Source organism: Amphiprion ocellaris, unplaced genomic scaffold (genome assembly GCF_022539595.1).
Source record: "Amphiprion ocellaris isolate individual 3 ecotype Okinawa unplaced genomic scaffold, ASM2253959v1 Aocel_unscaffolded273, whole genome shotgun sequence".
In the NCBI taxonomy this organism is placed as follows: domain Eukaryota; kingdom Metazoa; phylum Chordata; class Actinopteri; family Pomacentridae; genus Amphiprion; species Amphiprion ocellaris.
In genome coordinates this window covers 10,241-31,032 of record NW_026559448.1, presented here as the reverse complement: position 1 = coordinate 31,032, position 20,792 = coordinate 10,241, and the positions used below count along the sequence as shown (strand labels likewise).

General features: G+C 38.7%; 2 protein-coding genes and 2 long non-coding RNA genes across 4 annotated transcripts; 1 reads left to right on the top strand and 3 right to left on the bottom strand.

The window, feature by feature from the left end:
• Window positions 1-382: 382 nt before the first annotated feature.
• LOC129348478 (cilia- and flagella-associated protein 65-like) lies at window positions 383-4,156 on the bottom strand (the record flags this gene model as incomplete). Its single annotated transcript, XM_055008835.1, has 8 exons — window positions 4,045-4,156; window positions 3,681-3,763; window positions 2,970-3,157; window positions 2,770-2,872; window positions 1,774-1,940; window positions 1,435-1,643; window positions 634-770; window positions 383-540 (listed from the first exon to the last, which is right to left on the bottom strand). Coding segments are annotated over exons 2-8 (1,043 nt in total), but the record flags the coding sequence as incomplete, so codon positions are not given.
• A 586-nt stretch (window positions 4,157-4,742) lies between these two features.
• Window positions 4,743-15,219, bottom strand: LOC111580963 (motor neuron and pancreas homeobox protein 1-like). The gene is made up of 4 exons (XM_055008837.1): window positions 14,226-15,219; window positions 13,210-13,249; window positions 6,245-6,365; window positions 4,743-5,518 (listed from the first exon to the last, which is right to left on the bottom strand). Exons 1-4 carry the CDS (start codon window positions 14,692-14,694, stop codon window positions 5,183-5,185), a joined length of 966 nt encoding a protein of 321 aa, XP_054864812.1. The 5' UTR covers window positions 14,695-15,219; the 3' UTR covers window positions 4,743-5,182.
• Window positions 11,235-13,181, bottom strand: LOC129348479 (uncharacterized). Its single transcript, XR_008601012.1, has 4 exons — window positions 12,805-13,181; window positions 11,831-11,933; window positions 11,508-11,648; window positions 11,235-11,405 (listed from the first exon to the last, which is right to left on the bottom strand). It is a non-coding gene; the product is annotated as an uncharacterized LOC129348479 (long non-coding RNA).
• Window positions 15,220-17,955: 2,736 nt separating the features above from the next.
• On the top strand, window positions 17,956-19,865 carry LOC129348480 (uncharacterized). Its single transcript, XR_008601013.1, has 2 exons — window positions 17,956-18,241; window positions 19,181-19,865. It is a non-coding gene; the product is annotated as an uncharacterized LOC129348480 (long non-coding RNA).
• Window positions 19,866-20,792: the final 927 nt, after the last annotated feature.

The following is a 20,792-nucleotide window of genomic DNA, read 5'->3' as shown; positions in this document are numbered from 1 at the left end:
TGTAGCTTGTGGAAGTAAAGTGCCACTTGCTGGTAGGATACTAAACACACTGTTTCCATTACAGTCAATATCCCATTTGTAGATGACCTCAACAGGAGAAGAATTAACCAGCTTGACTGTCTGTACAACTGATGCTCCTTCCTCAACACATCCAAAGTCCACCACAGAGGAGGACAAGGAAACTTTGGGACCTAGCAAACAAAAAATATTTTTCTACAAATGCATTGATTACATCTTACATTTAGTTTTGACTACAGGAGTATAAATGTGTTTATTTTTCTTAGAACAGATTTTTCAATTGTATGTGTGCCTTACCTATGCAATTTCCAGTGAGTTTCAGCAGAGGTTCATTGAGTGCCCCCTACATTTTAGAATCAAATACTCAACAGAGACAGTATTCACTATAGCAGGAGAATAAGTGACTGTAGCTCGTAGTGATCCACCAGGTGCCACATTACCCCTGGTGACATCACAGCTGAATACTGATCCAAGCAAGGGTATGCCACCTGACAGTGGTGATAGAGAAAAAGATACAGTTACCTGGAGAAGAGAAGCAAAAAGAGACATGTAAAAAAAAAAAAAAAAACACCACCACTGAGAGTGTGCATTTGTGAATGTATATGTTCTACCCACCGGAGAGGGATTAAAGATGTCAAAGTGTTTCCGCAAACATTGGCCAATTACCACAGAACCAAACTGCAGCACCGGATCACCCCATCCTTCTTCCTCCTGGCTACTGGGATTTCTCAACTGAAGATACGGGTATTTGGCTGAAAAGATAACAAGAGAAAGGGTCTTGGATTGTATTTTCCCCACAGCATAGTGAGATTAAATATACACTGCATTGCCACATGTTTTAAACTATAATACAGACTCACACTGCCTACACAAAAAAGACAAAGCCAAAATTTAAAAAAAAAAAGGGGGAGCATACATCTTTTTTCACATGTCCAAAGTAAAACACAGTCAGAATTGAGAACAGTTGTTTGATATCAGTCGTTTTAGTGCTTTGCTTGAAGGATGAATAAGTCATTCTTTGACCAGTTGTAGACTTGAAAGACTGTTTGACATATGTAACTAAGGAGTGTAGTTTAACACTGAAAATCTGTATTTTGTGTTTTGCAACTTTAAAATATATGAAATATTGTTTTTTTTTTGTTTTTTCACAGTTCTAATAAACATTGCTCATGTAACCAGACCAGTAATCAAGCTGACAGCATGTGGCAGCAATTCTTTGAGCTTGGTAGTGCACCAAACCCATTCATTTGGACCACATAATTATAGAAACTGCTGAGAGGTACCGACCATGCTGTTTGAGAAGTGATTCGTACTGGATATGCATGTAAACTGTCAATGCTGGTAAGTTGTCAAATTTCCAGTAGCCAAATCTTTGGGCCTAATTATTACCTCCAGTCTCAATTGTTCTTACAGTACCTAGTGCCTGCAGAAGCACAGTGCAGCAGTTTTCAGCCTTGTCCCCTTCTTCTCCAAACCAGCAGTAAGCATGCTGCTGGTACACCAGCGCCTCCTGTGGCTGGAAGACCACCGTGATGTGACACTCCTGGCCGGGTTTCAACATGCCTTGCTTTGGATTCAGCTGGAATGGTGTATCACATTCAAATTGGAAGCTTGTCTGGAGTTTACTGTAAGAAGAAACAATTGGATGGCATCGGAAGGAAAAGGAGAAATGCATCAATAAGGTATATAAAGTATAACAAAAAGTTTTTGATTTAACTTTGTTACCTCCCAACACATAGTTACACTCATATGTACCTGGCATTTTTTAACAGGAAATTAGTGTGTGATGAGTGTTGGACAGCACAGAGTGGGAGCATCACAGAGTCAGGCACCTCCAGGACATGACAGGGAATGATGGCACGGAGGCATACTTGAAAGCTGCCCTCTTTGCCTTGAAACTCAATGCTGTCCTCGTACTCACCCTGTTTTATACAGGCAGAGGGAATGAAACAGGAGAAATAGGTCATTTTACATTCATATAGATCATCTTCTTTTTTGTAGAGGGCTGCAGGGCTTGGTGGTTAGCACCATCGCTTTGCAGCTAGAAAATCCCCAGTTTGCGTCCCGGCCTGGACCTGGGATGTTTCTGTATGGAGTTTCCATGTTCTCCCTGTGCATGCGTGGGTTTTCTCCGGGTACTCCGGCTTCCTCCCACAGCCCAAAAACATTCTGAGGTTAATTGTTCATTCTAAATTGTCCATAGGTGTGAATGCAAGTGTGCTTGTTTGTCTCTATATGTAGTTCCATGATAGACTGGCAACCTGTCCAGGGTGTCTCCTGCCTTCACCCTATCAGCTTGGATAGGCTCCAGCTGCCTCGTGACCCTAATGAGGATTAAGCAGTGTATAGATAATGGATGGATAGATGGATCCTTTTTTGTAGCCATTTCTGTCTTTAGCTGGACCATATTTTCTTGTGGTGTCGTATTATGTTTTTTGTTTTGTTTTACTTAACTTGTTTTATGTCTATATGAGTTGGCATATAATGGGCTTGTGATATTCTAATTTTCGTAGTTTCTTTTGGAGAAGTCCTCATCTATGACATAACCCTTGGTCTTGAGACTTATCAAATGCAGTTGTTCATTCATATCGTAAATGTTTGTGGAGATTCATTAAACATTTTAGGTAATTACTTTTAACTGTTATCTGCTTTCTATATAGGCCCAGATTAAGTACATGAATGTATCCCCACCGTGGTGGAGACTGTTTTCAAAATACAAATGCTATTCTGTACAACTTTGGGATGTCTTACCCTTTGGTACGGTCTAAAAGTGACTGGTATTGAGAAAGAAGTCCCTGGACTGAGGACAATTATCTCAGCTATCGAAGTAGAAAAACACTTGGATGCTGGAGGTCTGTGAGAAGAAGAGAGGGAGACATGTTACCCTGTGCATCAAATTTAAATTGTATAGTTTGAGGCTGTGTGTGTGTGTGTTTGTGAGTTTATAAGACCTTATGTGTAGCTTTTGCAGCTTTTTATGAATGTTCCTCAGCACTAAAGTCTTGGTGAACTCTCCTCCCAGGTCCCAGTCCTCCCAGACCAGCTCTCGCCTAGTTTCCAAACCCATGAAGCAGCTTCTTTGACTAGATGCCCGCCTTTGGTGCTTCCCACCACGTTGCCTGTGCTGAATCCCTGGATCCTGCCAGGTGGACGTTGCACAAGATGTGAGTTTTGGGAAAAGACACTGATAAAAGCTAGTAAATCAAACATTCAATGTTTACTGTGGTGCTTAAACAGTCGTTCCCTTCGGAAAAGGGAAGTTATCTGTAGTTACTCAGTTGTGTTATTCTGAAATGACGTGTGCACAGTTTAGAGTGACCAGTAACCATTCATAAATCATCATGTTTTCTACACGGACAGAAGTGCCTCAAAGCAGCTAATAATGAAGAGTATAGCAGACACTAGCCAATTAACAATATTGTGTCTGTTAAACAAACTGTTCTCCACCAAAAGTTTCTTTAAAAGCAAGAAGACAAGAGAGAACAGAACAAGACAGTTTTATACTAGATGATAGATCTTATGCTGTAGTTTATGGACCATTTTGCTTCAGCGTGGGGACTTAAACTGAAATTAAACACAAAGCTTTACACTGGTTTGATTCAGAAAGGTCAATTATGAAGAGTTCATTAATGATGCCAAAATTGTTATTGTTCAGACTTTACTTTGATATCCTTTCCAAGGGTGGAGGGCTTCCATGGATCTACTGATATCAGAGGGTCAGGACCCCGAGCCTCAGCTAACATGGCTGGGGAAAAGAGAAGAGAGAAAATGAGTTTTCTGTGTTGAGAATGAGTAACTTCACACAATTAACACACATAATACAGTGTCACTCTAACAGCGAGTTGTCCTAAATATATGATCATATTAAGACCAAGCTGGATCAGTGTTTCTGAACTAACGTAGTGTTATATTAAGGAGCAAACTAGCTTGTGGCATGGCTAACACTGGACGTAGAAACGTTTGGCTATACATAACGCTCATGATAAATTGAAAATGGTCGGTGTAACACGCAAAAAGCAACCTTACCTTCGACGACAAGCGGCACACACTGACAAACTAGTGCTTTTTATTCCACCGGAGAGAAGAAAGCACCGCCAAGTACAGGCTAAAGTTTGTCAGCTACGGCGTCTCCATAGAAAACAACTAACAGTTGTATCGCCACAGGAATTACGGCAGCCGATGAGGGATATTTGCAAACGTTACGTCTTAAATTGTAAATTGCGTTTCTCATTTGTAAGTCCTAAGTACTTAACTCAACACGCAGTTATGAATTGAACTTTATTTTTTCCAACTATTTGTCTCCACAAAAGTCACTAAATTCGCATTGAAGGTGGAATATATTAAATTCTATAAATGTTAAATTATATTGACAACATTTTACAAAATACAAGGAAAATGCCATGTTTACAGTAAATTTCATATATCATACAGTACATGCAGACATTTCTTTGTGTGTGTGTCTCTTTAACTAAATACAACATGCAGTTTCAAGAAGATACAATAAAGCAAAGTATTAAATATTATACAACAAAATCTTATTGCCTATAAAGTACTACAAAATCCATAGTAGCATTGTTTTTTTTGCCACAACGATTATAATGCCCTGAAACTTTAACTGAGTGGAGGTGAATCCAGGTTTTCTATTTTAATAGTTGCCCAGCTTTTTGTAACAGATCAGAACAGCGTGGATAGTAATGTAACACATACTCTTTACAACATCAGTCTTCAAGATATTTTCCTTGAAAGTGCTATTACCAACCATTCATACAGTCTAAGTACATTTATAAATAAATCGTCGTATTGCCAGTGACCGAACAGGGACACAGGCTTTACATTGCTATACTTTTTAAATCACTAGTAATCATACAGTTAAATATTATAAGCCGGAGCTATTCGTTGATTTTGAAGTCTTAACTCATGAATGGATTGCTGGCTATTAAACCATTAAATGTCCAGGTACATAAAGACTATCCTGGTTTAATGCAATAATCATACCTAATCAAGTGTGCAGAAATCAACATCCTCTGCTTATGTGGAAGGTCCAGGTAGAGATATGGGACTAAGAATTGGGTCATGAAAAAAGAAAGATCCTCATCATGCCACCAAGTCATTTCAATAGCAATAAACATAAAAAAGACATATAATAAAAGCATGCTCAAGTTTATCACTGTGGGAAAACCCCACTCCGTGTTCCTCGGTCTCCCTCCTCTAGCTCCTCCTCAGAGTAAGAGCTGTAGTTCCCTGTTCCTCTTCCTGCATGTCGTGTGAAGCTGATGGAGCCTTCCCTCAGCACCTCTATCTCCTCTTTCTCATCCTCATCCTCCCCTTCAATCTCATCATCATCCTCCATGCTCGACCTGTGAGAGCCACCATGAGGCTTCATGCTCTGTATGTCCATCCCGGTTCTTTCTGTGTCTGTCAGGGAGGTTGGGGTTACTTGTTCTTTGGCTTTGCGACTTCTCTTCCACTTCATGCGTCTGTTCTGGAACCAGATCTTTACCTAAAATAACAAAAAACACGAGAGTGTTAAAAAATGAAGTTATGTGGGGTGCAAGAAATAAACAGTGGCCTTCTGTTAGTGGGTTTGTTGCTGGAGAGGAAAAGAGTGCTACAAAGAGTGGAACACTATTATCCTTTTTAAATATTGATGACGGTCAACAAGACAAGATATACCCTGGGTTATTTCATTCAGACTCTTTTGAAGCATTGTTTCAATCAAATAAAATATTGTTAGTTTGTTTTTACCAAACCCACATCCATTGGAAAGAATCTATATTACTGAAGGTGAATTTAATTCAAACTACTGAAAAATGACATTTTAATGTGTTTTTTTAGTGAGGGATTTTGTATGGAATGTAATTTTGTGATGCTTTATTGACGGTGAACTTCCACTAAATAACAATCTTTCTTTTGTTGTTGTTGTCAGTGGATCTACTATTGAGACAATGTTCATATCACTAAGAATATGCCCATGTCTGTTTAGTAGTGTCATTGCTGGGCAGCTACAGCACATTGGATAGCTTTCCTGTAAAAATCCATTATTTATTTTAAAAATAAATAGAAGAAGTATGAGTCGATTGGGTATATTGGCACATTCTTAATGCATACATCTTAACATACCAGAGAGCAGGCAATGTGATTACAAATATAAGTGACTGGGCTGTGAAAAAGTATGTTATCGAATACTGCAACACTCGTGTGTGTTTCTGTTAACCTATATTCTAACCTGAGTCTCAGTCAGCATGAGAGAAGTGGCCACCTCAAAGCGTTTAGGCCTGGACAGGTACTTGTTGAGCTTAAACTGGTTTTCCAGTTCCAGCAGCTGCTGACTGGTGAATGCTGTCCTGCACAGCAAATTTGGAAGTGTTAATTCAACTCCTACAGAGTTAATCTCAACACTTCTAAAGTGTTTATATTGGTCCACTCTAGATCGAGTTAAAACAACACTTTTGAAAGTGTTCAACAGTTTACACTGTGACAGAGTTGGAACAACACTCTCAGTAGTTGAAATTTAACTACACATCAGTGTTGAATTTACACTACACTAGTGTGTAGTGTTAATAAGTCAAACACTATTAGTGTAGTTTTTAACACTGAATAAGGTTTAAACTATATTAACTCTATGGAAAGTGTTATAAAATTCTAATCTAAATAAACATCTTTTATTATTTAGTTTAAAAGTACTACTGGGAATCAAATAATAACCCCCAATTTTACTCCCAAAACAATGCATGTCACTTGACTTTACAAAGAAAACAACACAAGTTGCAGTTTGAATCAGCTTGTATTTCAAACAAGCACACCACATAAAAACAGCACTGCTTTGCAATACAACACAGGTCACAAAAATATGACAATGTGGCACAATGTATATTTTTTCACACATCTCATTAGAAAACTGTTTGTCATAGGGTCTGTGATATATCAGTTCCTTAACTGGGAAAACAGAAAATGAATCTGCTCTCTCATCAACACAGTATGCATTGAAATGATCATCAAAATAAAGAGTGTCCACTCTGCAAGTCAAAAGGAAAGCTTGCCCATCATGCACAATGATGTTGGTGATCTTTCTGAAAATAGGTATTTCCATTTTTGTTCCAGTACAAATAAACATACCAATCTGATATTCTGTTCCATAGTTCTTCACCCAATTCGTGGTTGACACTTCACAATATAAATTAACATCAAAAACAGAACTTAAAACCTCACCTCCCTCGAGGTGATCAATGGTTTCGTTTTTCACTGGACCAAACTCAAATCTCTGAAAATTAAAATTCTCCCAGTGGTAAGGTAACTGACTCTGGTGTTGTTTCACCAATGATTTTGTGATATTTTTGAAATTTTTCACTGATCTTTTAAAAAAGTTGTGTTTGGCCTCAAACCTCATGCACCATACATGAAGGAGTGGACCTATTTTTCGAATACAACGTGGATAATGTAGCATGAAATGATGCTTTGGAAACAATCTTTTTTGTGAAAACAAACATTTAAATAGCTTATGGTGGTCCTTAATCAAGTGCTTCAAATAGTTTGTCATACCGTTAGTTACAATGGGTGAAAAAACTATATTCACAATCTGAATCAAGAGGAGGAGCAGATTCCAGTAACAGTTATTTCTTTCCAATACATCACCAAAAATAAGAGGAGTATTTCTTACAAGACACCATGACTGAATTGCATTTAATCCAAGATCCTTGCTAGCCTCATCCATTTTCAACCCACTTGGTCTATTTTTTCTCTCAATATAACCATAGTTGAAAGTTTGGATCCTCTGTGACAATGATTCCAAAGACAGATACTTCTGGTTTACAAGGTACTGAAAGACAAGTTGAGTTCGTACTGTACTACACCTTCAAGTAAATCGTGCATTATGTCAACTGCATAGTTGTCAGAGGTGTGGAAAAAATGCAATGTATTGAGCAAGCATGTCTTTTTGACACCAAATGTGGAACTCAACATAGGATTTTCATGTAGAGCTGCACAGTGTTCTGCATGGATTTCCTTTGTACGAAAAATTATGCCAGGGTCATCTTCAGTAAAGACAGACTGTGACTCATCCTTACTTGTCAAACAAAATCTACAGAAATATGTAGCACTGAAGGACTCAACAAAACTGAACAGTCCATGTAAACCTAGGTTGTCACCCGTTACTTGTATAACAGAACCAAGCAATGGTGAGTCTGAGAAAGGCACCTCAATTCCTTGTGTTTCAAGTATTTTAAGATCGTCAACAAGAGGCTTTAGGATCTCATCGAACCCATAAGTCTTCAGATCTTGTGAGTGAAAGAGTGCCACAACATGTATATTCATCAACACAGAATTATATTTTGGGGGCAGGTTCCTCAATATAAAGTAAATACAACCGAGTTTGTGAATACCTTTCTTTGAACCTAAGGGATTTGCTGTCTCAAACTCGTCAAAATAAAGTTGAATCTGTAGAGCATGCTTTTTCTGAGAAAACAAAATGTTACTCTTGAAGTATGAACCATCACATATGTCTTTATAAATGCCTTCTTCGTGATGTTTGGCTTGGAAGAAACTTTCACATAATTCAGTGTTCTTGAACATTGACTTAAGAGTTCCCAGGATGGGTGTGTACACAAATTTATCTGTTACAGGGACCTGACAGGAAACGCCAGTTGTTTGATCTCTGCGAACATCAAATCGCACCCCAAGAACATATTCGACAGGCTCAACAATTTCCCATTTGTCCTCAAAGAACTTCTGACGTTTTACTCTTGTGTTCAAGGATGAGAAAGGATTTCCTAGTTGATCAAAGCACTTTTCCACCTTCTTTTCCAAATCCGTACCTTGAATTTCTGAAGAACAGCTGAGAACTGCCTCTCTTGCTTGTCTATTAATGTAATTTACAAGGTCCTCCATGGATCCCACCATTGCTTGGACTGTGCTCTCAGCAACACCAGATGCTTGCAACTGTGCTACAACAAAAGCACACATGTTTAACACATGATCATTGTCAACAGAGAGCTGGGTAGTTGTTGGAGAGGCTTTGTTGACTGTCTGTGAAGTTGAGGGCTCATCAACTTCATTCTGAGTGTCCACATTGTCAGCAGTATTAGTCACAGCAACATCTCTGTGGAAATGAACAAGATGCTTCTTGAAACCTGAATAAGTGCAAAACAAAGAAGAACATCCCGGCTGTCCACATTTTAAGCGTAATGTCTTTCCAGGATATAGACCATGGTGAAGTCTTAAATGCTGACAAAGCAGTGCAGAACTTTTGTGGCATGCCTTACAGACATAACAAAGAAAATATTTGCATCCATGGATATTTATCCCCTCACGCATCATGAAAAAATCTTGCTCTTAGTTCCTTGACTCTGGGAGTTTCCTTGGCCTTTCCGATGTCAATGTTAAAAACTGTGGTTTGGATGAACATATAGAAGTTGTAGAGGGATTCATGGTAACTGACACTAAAGATGAAGTGTGCTTTGAAGAGCTCATCGAAAGCTGCAAGGGATGTCTGTGCCTTGCAAGGGATGGCCTTGTGATCAATGATGACATAGTATCTTTGGATGCTGCTCTTCTTTTCACCAACACCAAGGAGGAAGGGCTGGCCCGGCTCCACACCAGCAAGGAAGGTTTCAACACTGGCTCCCATCTTGAACAAAACATAAAGAATTATGAGAAAATATGCCGTTGTTAAGTTCAAATGTCTACCTAAGCAAATATAAAAAGTGCTTCAACCCAAGAAGTAGGATCATCAGAATAACTGCAACACTACTATTTGCATACCTGCAAATATCTCACAACATGGTCAACAGCCTGGCATGGGCTGATTTTAGCACTCTTCTTGTGGCCTTTGGGGGTGGGAGGAAGCAGGTGAACCAACAGAAGAATGCTGGACAGATCACTGTCCCAGCCTAGGGGAAAAATAGGAGAAATATTAGACTCATTCACATCATAAATAATTGAGACATTTCAAAGAGAAGAATGAGCCAAGCTAACCAGACCCACCTGAGTCATGCTGCAATGACATGAGTTCTTCAATGTGCTCATTAGAAGTCAGTTTTTTGCAGTCTGCCAGGATTCTAGGCTTGAAAAAGGTAGGCCATTTTGCCAAAAATCTGCCCGACACTTCCTCTCCAAACATCATGGTGAAGTCTTGTTCAATCTACAGGATAACACACACTGTATACTCATGCACCTTAAGCATATACTTTGAGTAACAATTCACTTACAAAAGAAGTTGTCTTTCTTACCAAGCCAGTGAGTGTCGAGGAATCGTGGGAAGATGTCAAAGACTGTCGAAGAGCACTGCTGATCTTGAACCAGTGTTTGGCGGTACTGAAATGTGGCCCTCATTCGCTCTTTGATGGCTGATTCATCAGTTGAATGTTTCAAAAAGGATATTGCTTCATGACAGTGCTCACCAAGCAGCTGCTTATCAGTGCAGAGAACATCCCTCTTTCTCTTTGGACTATCTTGATAGGTTGTGCTTGTGGAGCATCTCTGGGGCTGAGCTGCAGTGTGCCCTGAACAGTCTTTATCCTCCAGGCCAAGTAGCCAGATCCACTCTCTGGGTCATAGAAGTGTTCCTGTAACATTAAAACAATAGATTGTTACATAAATTCCAAACATATTACTGGTCCATAAATTGACATACAAGTTTTTAATTTATAAACTTACATATCCCTTGTCCGACTATAGATCTCTGAGGCTGGGAAATAGAGAGATGATGCCTAGAGCACATGTACTTCGAACAGAGATGGGTGGGCTCCTCCTGAAAGATAAACATGGCATTGCTACAACAATTCAGTGTTTAAAGATACAAATTTTGCTTTTTCTTGCTTCAGTTAGTAGCAGTCCCTCAAATTTAGTTTTTGTATAATGTTTTAGCCTTAAAACATTGCTTTATTGATATGTAATCCCTTACAATGAGTATGCTTGTTTTAAAAATAATTTCTATATTAAGTAAAGAACATTATGAATATGAAACTTATCCATGAATTTCAACCATGCTGGCCACAAGAAGGTTTACCAACTTTCTCCTTGTGCTATCTGTCAATGTTTTCATTTTGTCATATTCATCCAAAATAAACTGTCCACCTGGTTTAGCCTTCAGAGCATTTCTCACCATCTAAAAGATAAAGAATAATAGTTAGAATTATCCATCACCATCAGTTTAACTACACAACATCTTTGTGTCTGATATCTGATAACTAATAGAATTTGTTACAAAAGCAACACACCTCTTTGCTGATTCCGTTCAGCATGGGTTCTCCTCCCTCCGTTTGTATGAACAATCACTGTTGCATCTGATGAATCAGAGGATGCTAGCGAGGACACTCCTGACACTGACCCAGATGAGTTGTCTGACATGGGTGACTCCAGCGAAGTATATGAAAGATCATGCTGAAGTACAACTGTAAACAATTTTTTACCAAATGTAAACACAAAATGAAAAAAAAATCATGTGTTCTCCACAATATTCATTATACTCCTTCCCTAACAAGGTTGAGTCTCACCTGTTGACTTTTCCAATGCCACCCCAACAGTGAGGTTCCCTGCCTGCAAGAGCTCCTCAAACACATCTGCATCAACTTCTGTCCCTGATTCATCTGTCAGGTGCAGCTCAGTCTCAAGTGGAAGATCTAGCTTTTGAATAACTGATAAAAATATTAGATTTGGAGCAATAGAAAAAATACAATAAGAACATTACCTGGCATTTTCTACGCTTGTTTTTGGCAGGACATGGCTATCATTAACAAAATATTCAAATACCACATAAATTCAATAGGTGTTATAACATGTAGCCACAAACGTGGGCTGTATGAAAAGTGATGCCAACCTTTTTGAAGAAATGTGTTGAAATCATCATAGCCATCTTCAGTCTCAGCCACTTTGACATACTTCTGTGTTTCACCAAATCGCACCTTAACCAACATGATGCACTATGAAGAAAAAAGGACAAAAGACATCCACACTGTGCCATCATTTACACTATGATCACCATGGATGTGTAGAGGCAGGAACATTTTGCCTAGCTTTACTAGACTCTGAGTATTCGTTTTAAGTTTTAGCATTACTTGCTACCTGGACGATGGGAGCCACCAGCACAGTGACGTGCTACTGAAGCTTGGCCTGCTTGCTAGAATGACGGCTCGCTAGTTATTCTGCTAAAAACACCCACACTTACCCGTAAACAGTGGTACACTATCAACTATGCTCCGTTAGCTTAGCAAAATAACGTCGCCCTGAGACATAAACGTGGCAGCGACGTTAAGATACACAGCTACGTAAGTGGTACTCACCAGCATGTGTGGCTGCGGTAACGTTAGCTTGAAAAGTTAGCGTTTTTTAATCTTAAAATGTTTTAAACGAAGCAAGGCTTGGCGTGGCTGGTGTGGTGGCCCAGTGTGTGGAGGTGTTCCTCCGGTGGAAGGATACAGCAGGAAGTCTGCAGCAGCTGTCTCGGGCAAGCAGCAGCAGCTCAACCGAACCCCTACCCCCGGTCCATGTAATGCCAACAACCATTCGACAAGACTAGATCAAAGCTAATTGCACTCCTCACCAACTTGACATGGATTTGATTGTCGAAATGACAAGTGGCCTTCAGATTTTTTTCTGGGAAATATTTGGTTAACCCGCCATGCACGTGTTACATCACTTTAGGAAACTCTGACCCCTTACAAAATGTGCAGCTGTGCAAATGTAGCATGCTAAACAAATGTCTATTCATGTAGGTTACACATATGTTTGTATATTTATCGACACTTGTGTGCAAAAAGCGACAAATAGCATACAACAATCATGCTAACTTACCTTGCCGCGATGTTAGCTGCAGACAGGTTTCAGCGACACCTATTGTTGTCACAAATAAAATACTATTGCATAGAAGTGTTATTAATTAAACGTGCCGACATTCATTTAAGCGCACAAAGATCCTCATTAGTACAAGGGAAAAGACAGCTGTGTTCCGCTGCAGCCGCTCTTTAGGCAAACACGTCACAGATACGTTGGAATGCTGGGAGTTACTCTATTAAGTGTTGATTTTAAAATCAACACTTTACAGAGTTGTTTAAATGTACCTCTGTGTATTATCACCAACTCTTTTGAGGGACTAACTCTCAGGTAGTTGAATTAAACTAAACAAGTGTTGAACTGACACTGTATTTTTAACTAACAACACTAACACTGGAATTTTATCACTTTTGAATTTGCTGTGTGGGCCTCCGACACTTTCCCAGCAAACCTGCCTGAGCTGGTGCTGAAAGACAGAAGCACAGACAAATGACATTTACATTACTGATATTTTTATACTTCTGCAAATGCACATGCTACTCTCATTTTGACTCATGGGTGTATAAGTGGACAAGGCCTACAACAGCGAACAGAAAGAAAAATTGTAGAAAATTTAAAAAGGCAAATTACAAAATCTTCCCATTTATTTTCATTATCATTGTTTGGATGCCACAGGCCAACCTCCCTGTACATCAAAATGTCTCTTTGTCCGTTAACATTTATTGCCATGATGGAGGGATTGCTTTGAAGGTGCAATAAACCATCACAGAGGTCCATTACCTTAATGAAAACACTATAAATGTTATCAATTGATTGAGCGGCAGGTCAGCTTCAGGTGTTTCCTTTACTGTAAATGCTGCATGTTCCTTTTATGGGATAAATTGTCCTTAAATGACAGCATCTCAATGTCACGCTCCTCTCTAAACCAATAGGTGTTTATGTTTTCAAGAGACTTAACATATGCATCCAATGGTTGTTGGCCTATCTCACTACATAATATAGAACAGCAGAAAAAAATATATAAAGTAAAGATAAAGTTAAATGATTGATCAACTATGGGCAAAACATGTATTATCAACATAAATGATTTACAGTCCTTCTCAAATGAGCCAAATGTAGAACCTACAAGATATATCTAATATGATAAAAAATATATATATAATACTTTTAGAGTAGCATATGATTTAATTACAGTTAATAATAGATATTAAGCAAGATCATGTAATAAATTATTATGATAATATATTATTTCCAAAACTTTAAAAAGATCAATAAACTATGAACTTTAAACACATTTTTTTTAAATATTGCAGAAACTATATGTTTTTTTAAAAAAATCTGAGGTGCATAAATGTCAAACATGTTGGCTTTTTAATCTAAAGATGGACAAAATTTATATCCAGGGGAGAATTTAAAAAAGAATGAATAAATAAATCATTCACCTCCATACTCTCCGAGTCTTGGCATCATCACCCCGGCTCTGATCCAGGGCTCCACGGGCAGCGCTCCGGCCATGGTGGCCCCCTTCATCTGCTCCGGGTATGGCTGGACCAGCTGCGTGAAGCCGGGATACATGAAGGCGGGGTTCTGGCCTCCGAGGGCCGCCAGAGGATACATGGAGCCTGGGTGCATTCCGATGAGACCCACTTGATGCAGAGCAGTGAACCCTGAGTGGGACAGGTTGAGGAGATGGGACTTGGATAAGCCTCCCGGCGGGGCTGGAGAGGAGCTCGTAGTGTTTGGATGAGGGGAGGGCGTCTCCGAGCCGCGGTTCGACACCGGACTATCACCGGGGCTCCTGCTGTAGTAAAACCCGGGGGACGCAGCGTCGCTGTCCGTCTTCTGCTCCACGTCGTGCGCCAGCAGTGCGTCAATGCGAAAGTTTTTGGATTTCTCCATGGTGGTAGTCATCCTGTCCCAAGACGTGTCCAATGAATGGCTTATATTTATTAGTGTGAAACCGCACCAATGTTTTTCTAAATTGATTTTAAGATTTTATCCTAAACTTCTCCTGGTGAACTTCAAATTGGCCTCTACAGTCTGGATACGCGGTGAAAGCGCTTAAACTTTACGCAAAAGGTTCTGTTGTCATTCCTCCCCGCGACAGAAATGTCTTGTTACTGATCCACTTCACTTTAACCCTATGCGTTAAAACCACTTCACCCACTTCAATAGTGAGTGGAAAAATTACCCGCACCCAATAGCACCATAAAGTGAGCTCAGTTGTGATTGGCCAGAGCCCTGCAGCACAGAGGCAGGGTACTCTCCAACTCTTCCAGGGTTAACTGGACACTTCTGTAAGCCCACTTATAAAACATTATACTGCATTAAAATATTAAACCAAAAGTTTTTGTTTTAAATACATCAGAAGTTTAGAAATATAGGAAATAGCGTTCTGTAAATGCACTTCTGAAAACTAAAAATGATAGAGATTGACTATTTCCACTTCTTTTTATTGCATCCCCATTCTCACAAAAGAAAGGATGTTTGTGTGCTGTCTTGTCTGACTGCCTTCCTTCATCTGTTACTTTCTTTCTATATCTGTCTGTGTCTGTTTGTTATCTGTCACCTCTAGTTTGATCCCTGTTTCAGGTGAAGTTCAGGTGGAGTTTTCTCACACCCCGTCCTACACCCACACATTATATTGCATGTCCAGCTTGTGAGACACACAAACACTCTTGAAAACTATATTGCCTTAATTACTGTAATCTCACTTACAGCGAAGGTGAGATTAATCATTTTACAGCGAACTCTTCATTAAATTTTATTGCTTGCTAAGGTTGACAGGAACCCGATTTATCTTATCAGTGGTTGCTGCTATGATTATCGGTCATCACCACACCATGGAGCAGATAAAAGGGCAGTAAACCAACAGAAAGCAAACTTATTTTCTCTTCCTGCAGACTTGAACCACACACCAAGTATGAACAGGTGACATGGAACAGTGTAGTAGATGTCTGCTGTTTATTCTACACATTGTACATGCAATCAGAATTTATAAAAGGTCTTTAAGTGAGATTTATGCATATAGTTCTTAATCTGATCAAATTCTTTTATACAGGCTGTAATTGTACAGTTTATTTAGCACTTAAGCAAAAACGTAAATCTACACCCAGCTTTGAAGGAGATCCTCCTGTCAACCTAAACTAATTCCCACGCATTCAGGACAAAATAAATCAATTAAAATGGAGCAATTATCAAATGGCACAAAATGTCTCTGTAGTCTTCTGCAGCAGTTACCAGTGGTGATTTCCAGCTGGATTATACAGAGCTGATAAGAGACAGTCATAGATCTGGGAAAACAAACTACTCTCATGTCAAAGACAAACACACCAACACCTGCTGAACTGCCCAGCACAGCCTTCAAATTCAACAGCCTATGTGTCTGAACTTAACAGCCTAAAGTTGCATATGTGTGCCGGCATGTAGGCATAGGTGTGTGCATTGTGACCATTAAAGCTTAGCATTATTATGTGAAAGACATTTTTTTCTTACACAACTGAGTGTAGTTGAAAATATGAGTTTTTTAAAGCTTATATACTGTTTACTGAAGTCTCAGCAGTTGCCTTTGACTCTCACACTTTCACATATTCACATGCTTTGTTTAAAAACTTAAAGGGGACTGATTCACGTGAAGATGCTCTATTGCTCATTATTGAGAATCACATAAGTCTGCTCAGGTCTACCTGCTGTAACCACAAAGCAAACCTAATTAGAAAACATGGGTGCAGAGAGATTTCAAAATGAATGTGTCTAGTTTGTCCCTGTGGCGACATTATCCCTCTGCCAATGACACTACATACCGAACTGTTGGTACTGTATGCCAAACTCGAGCATAAAACAGCAACAAGCTCTGTTGTGTTGTTTTATTGTGCCATGAAAGTTAGCACCTCATGTTTCATCTCTTTTTAGCAAAAGAAGGTGATCTAACTGCAAGTTCTTCATTAATTATTGGCAAAAAAATGTTTGATGCATTAGTGATGAGTTAATATCTATCTAACTATTATTTGATAAATTGATAGGTAACAGTAATTTATGATATATAAATGAACTGAGGTTGTAAAAGCCTAATGCAAAGTAATTAATACTCCGTGATCTGTTGCTCGTTAGATAAGGAGGGGAAAAAAAGGATTTATCCCATGGTATAATAAAGTTTGTTTAACATATCTTGATATCCGAGCACAAATATCGCATCGTTTGAGATAAGGCTCTGTAGTTACAAGAGACAGCATTTGAAATTTAACACCAAAGAGAGATACTATGTTTGGTAATATAATGGACTTGCGATTTATGGTCATTAGATTGCTGTGTTAATAACCCTTAACAAAAGAGTGTTTGTCTTCATGTAATCCATGTGCACAGCTTTTATCTATACACAAACAGATAGTGGCCATAACTTGATACTTTGTACAGTAATACACTCGCAATGATCAGGTATATGAGGTCAATATCTTTTTTGATTAAAATAGAACCATTGTTCATCAATAGCATTCCCTCGTCTTCAGCAGCATTTATTAAACCTGAACTCAGAAGTCAGGGCCTTATCTGGACTGTAGATTTGATTAGTTCAAGTGTTTCATTCTCAGATAAGTAGGATTTAAATTTATATGCAGGACAGAATGGAATCAATTCACATGAAAGTCAGAAAATCATACTACCCTAGAAGGCAGAAAGCAGAAATGGCACAAGTAGAGAAGTTGAGAAAAAGGGGTTTAAAGTTTCCAATGTAGCCTGCTGTGTTGCTGATGGAAAGGATGTAATAACCTGCTTTTAATCATCAAATTCAAGAGGAAACGTGGAATCCATGAAGTGCAGTTATTTTTTGTTTCAGTTTAACTCATTGTAAGAAAAATTTAACTTAGTTGTTTATAGTTCAGTTTTATTTTCAGTCAGATATGTGTCAGTTCATTTATAATTAGTGTTTTATTTATGCATTGTTAATGTACTATGTTATACTGAAATATATATACAATAAATTGATGACATTTTTAAAAAAATATTTGTAAACCAATGTATTTCATTATGTGAAAAAACCATGGCTTAAACAAAATCACATGGATTCACCAAAAGGCAAACAGTCAAAAGTTGAGATGGTAGCTGCAGCTGATATTACAGCAATAGAAGATCTAACTGCAGGAAATGTTACTAAACAAGGTTATACTTATCAAATTAAATAGCTCTGGTCTCCAGTATATTGGCGAATTCGGTTCTTTGTACTTAATTTATTAGCATGATTTCTTTTAAATATGTTGTGTACAGACTTAATTACTTCTCTGTCTACTTTTCTTACTCCATGTAGGTTTCCCAGAGACTATGGGTTGAGGAGGAATTGGAAGTTTGTCGGCTTAGACCTGGTGTCATTCCATCAGTGTTAAACTTCCCAGCTCATCTTGGAAGAGTACGTGCCAGAAAGACCACGACCAAGCAGCCTTGAGATCTTAGGCAGCATCTCCCTCAGGTGGGTGTCGACGGTGTTCACGGTCAGGTCTGTGGTAATCCTGTAAAAAAACAAAACAGAAAAAAATCTAGATTATAAATCAACATGTAACCAAAGCACTCTGTGTATAACACCATAGTATAGGATGTAGTTCAGAAAATGTCAAAGTACAGTATGCTTTACTCAAGAATAACATAGTAAGGCCTGTAGTTCATAGTACAGCATGTTGGCAAGAAAAAAACCAAAACATAGCTTATTATGTGGTTCAAAAAGCGCAAAATGATAGGATGTTGCCTAAAATTGTCATGTATGATATGTGGTTCAAAAAATGTCATAGTGCAGTATATTGTCAAAATAGTATGTAATTCAAGAAAACATCAGAGTATAATATGTCATCTAAAAAATGCCATAGAATAATAATTTCATTGCACAAGTAAAAGTGTAGTAACTTTTAAAACTTTATGAATTCTTATATGTTGCTAAAAAAAACAAAAAAAAACCAAAAACAAAAAAAGTCACAGTAATATGTCAATTTAAAAAGCCTATAGTATAGAGTGTCGCCCAACAAACATCATAGTATAGCATGTCGCTCTAAAAACGTCACAGTATAGCCTTTAGTCCACAGCTGTCAGTAGGTGAAGAGCAACACAAAAACAGTCCAAACGCTGGTTTCCAGGGGGTTACATGAGAATTTATTTGAAAGAGTAAGTTTACAACAACACAACATGTGAGGGGGTTAAAAACAAATGGGTGTTAGTAAAATAAAAATAAATCAACAGAACTAAAAGTGAACTTCATGTTGACATTGATGGACATTCCAACCAGGAACAAAGTAAAAGATAATCAATATGAAAAAAAACTCTTCCTGTTCACCTCTTAAAACCCAAAAACACACCGCAGTAGCACCCTAAACTAAAACTACCAATGGGTTCCCTGTTTTCCTTCCTGAACAATTCAAAGGTCCCTCTCTATCTCCCTACACATCCACCAACCACTGGAACACATCTCCAAAGTTCTGCTGGACCAGCTCAGCTTCCCCTCAGAAGAAGTTCCACCACCTGCCAGATGAAGGAGCCTTTTGAGAGGCAGCTGGCATCGTGATTGGACTGTACTTTGGTCTGTTCCAATCCAGCTTCAGCTCCAGAGACGGCAGGCGGGACGAGTCAACGGAGGCCGGGTGGACGAAGGCATGAAGCTGAGTACAATCCAGAAAACAACAGAGGAGGAATGCAGCGGCGCAGGACCAGAACAAACAGAGTAGCATCGTAAGTCTCTTAGAAAACATCATAGTATAGCCTTTGGTATGAAAAAACGCCATTATATACATCGTATATTGTACAAATAACAAGTCAAAGCAAAGAGACATACATTGTAGAATTGTAGTAATTGTGGGCTGACTGGCCTTGGCAATGGTCGTCGGAATGTGAATAACACTGACCACACCTCACAGAGGTTATAAGCTGAGGCAACATCAACCACCACCAGAACTGAAGAAGCCTCTTGGATGAGAGGTGAAACGTCTTCAAGGAACCTTCTTAAAGTCCAGTTGGATTGATTTAAACAACTTTGGATGACTGATTTACTGATTATCAGTATTTTATTTTTTACTGATTTACGGTAATAAATAAATTCAAAAATGGCGCTACTTTGGCTCTGAATCTTTATCTACCTGTGGTCACTCTGTCTTCTGGAGTGATTTGATTGGTTATACGTCATGAATAAAACTCCTTTCACTTAACATCTGTAAACAAAACAAAAACGTATCAACAAAGTTTTCTGTTAGAGTTTGTGTTCTTCTAAGTTTAACTCCAAGATTTTAAATACTTTCATTTACTGCAAATGAATATCTACTCCAAATGTCTCACTAATAATCATTATCAGCCTTAAAAACTCACAAAACACCCCTCTATACTCGACCACACTTAGTACAGTCCAGTTCCCCCTTCTATAAATCTGCTTGGAATCGTCCACTTCCTGTTTGTCAAAGTGGCCTTCTACCTGGACAGGTTTTGTTGGAGCTCATGCAACAAACATTTTGGGTAACTGCACTTTAATATGGATGGATGACACTGAATTAGAGTCTGTTTTAATGAGACTGAGTTAAGATATGTAGCACTGTCATTAAATAGTAAATTATTTCTCTGAATTCACAGAGAAAAGTCTGAAATGTTTGCTAGGTTAGCGTCCCACATGTTCTTTGGCTCAGCTAAAGCTAACTCTCTCCAACTTTTGGATCTGTTGAGTTGCTTGTTAAAATATCTTGCTGTAGGTGCTGAAGCTCAGAAAGTCTGAGATGTTTGTTCAAAATAAGCTCATTCTCAAGTCTTATCTGAACTGTGTCCTCTTTTGTTTGAACTTTCCCTAAACTTAGGAGTTAATGACAGAGCAGCACATCCAGACTCAGTCTCATTTATGTAGCGATTAAACTTCAGTGTCATTCACTGATGTTAAAGTGCAGTTTTTCAAATGTTTGTTGCACATGCTCCCGACCAAACCAGTTCAGGTGGAAGACGATGTGAAGAGAAAGCTCCAGAGGATGAATATCACACATTTACGTTGGAAATAAATGTCC

Bases quoted from the DNA above. Each gene is read 5' to 3' on its own strand.
- LOC111580963 (XM_055008837.1), bottom strand. From the start codon at position 14,694: ATGACTACCACCATGGAGAAATCCAAAAACTTTCGCATTGACGCACTG. The intron at 13,250-14,225 runs GTGAATGATTTA...TCTGTCTTTCAG, and splicing joins AAGACTCGGAGAGTATGGAG to CACCAGCTCAGGCAGGTTTG. The intron at 6,366-13,209 runs CACACAGCAAAT...AAATTTGCTGTG, and splicing joins CTGGGAAAGTGTCGGAGGCC to CAGGACAGCATTCACCAGTC.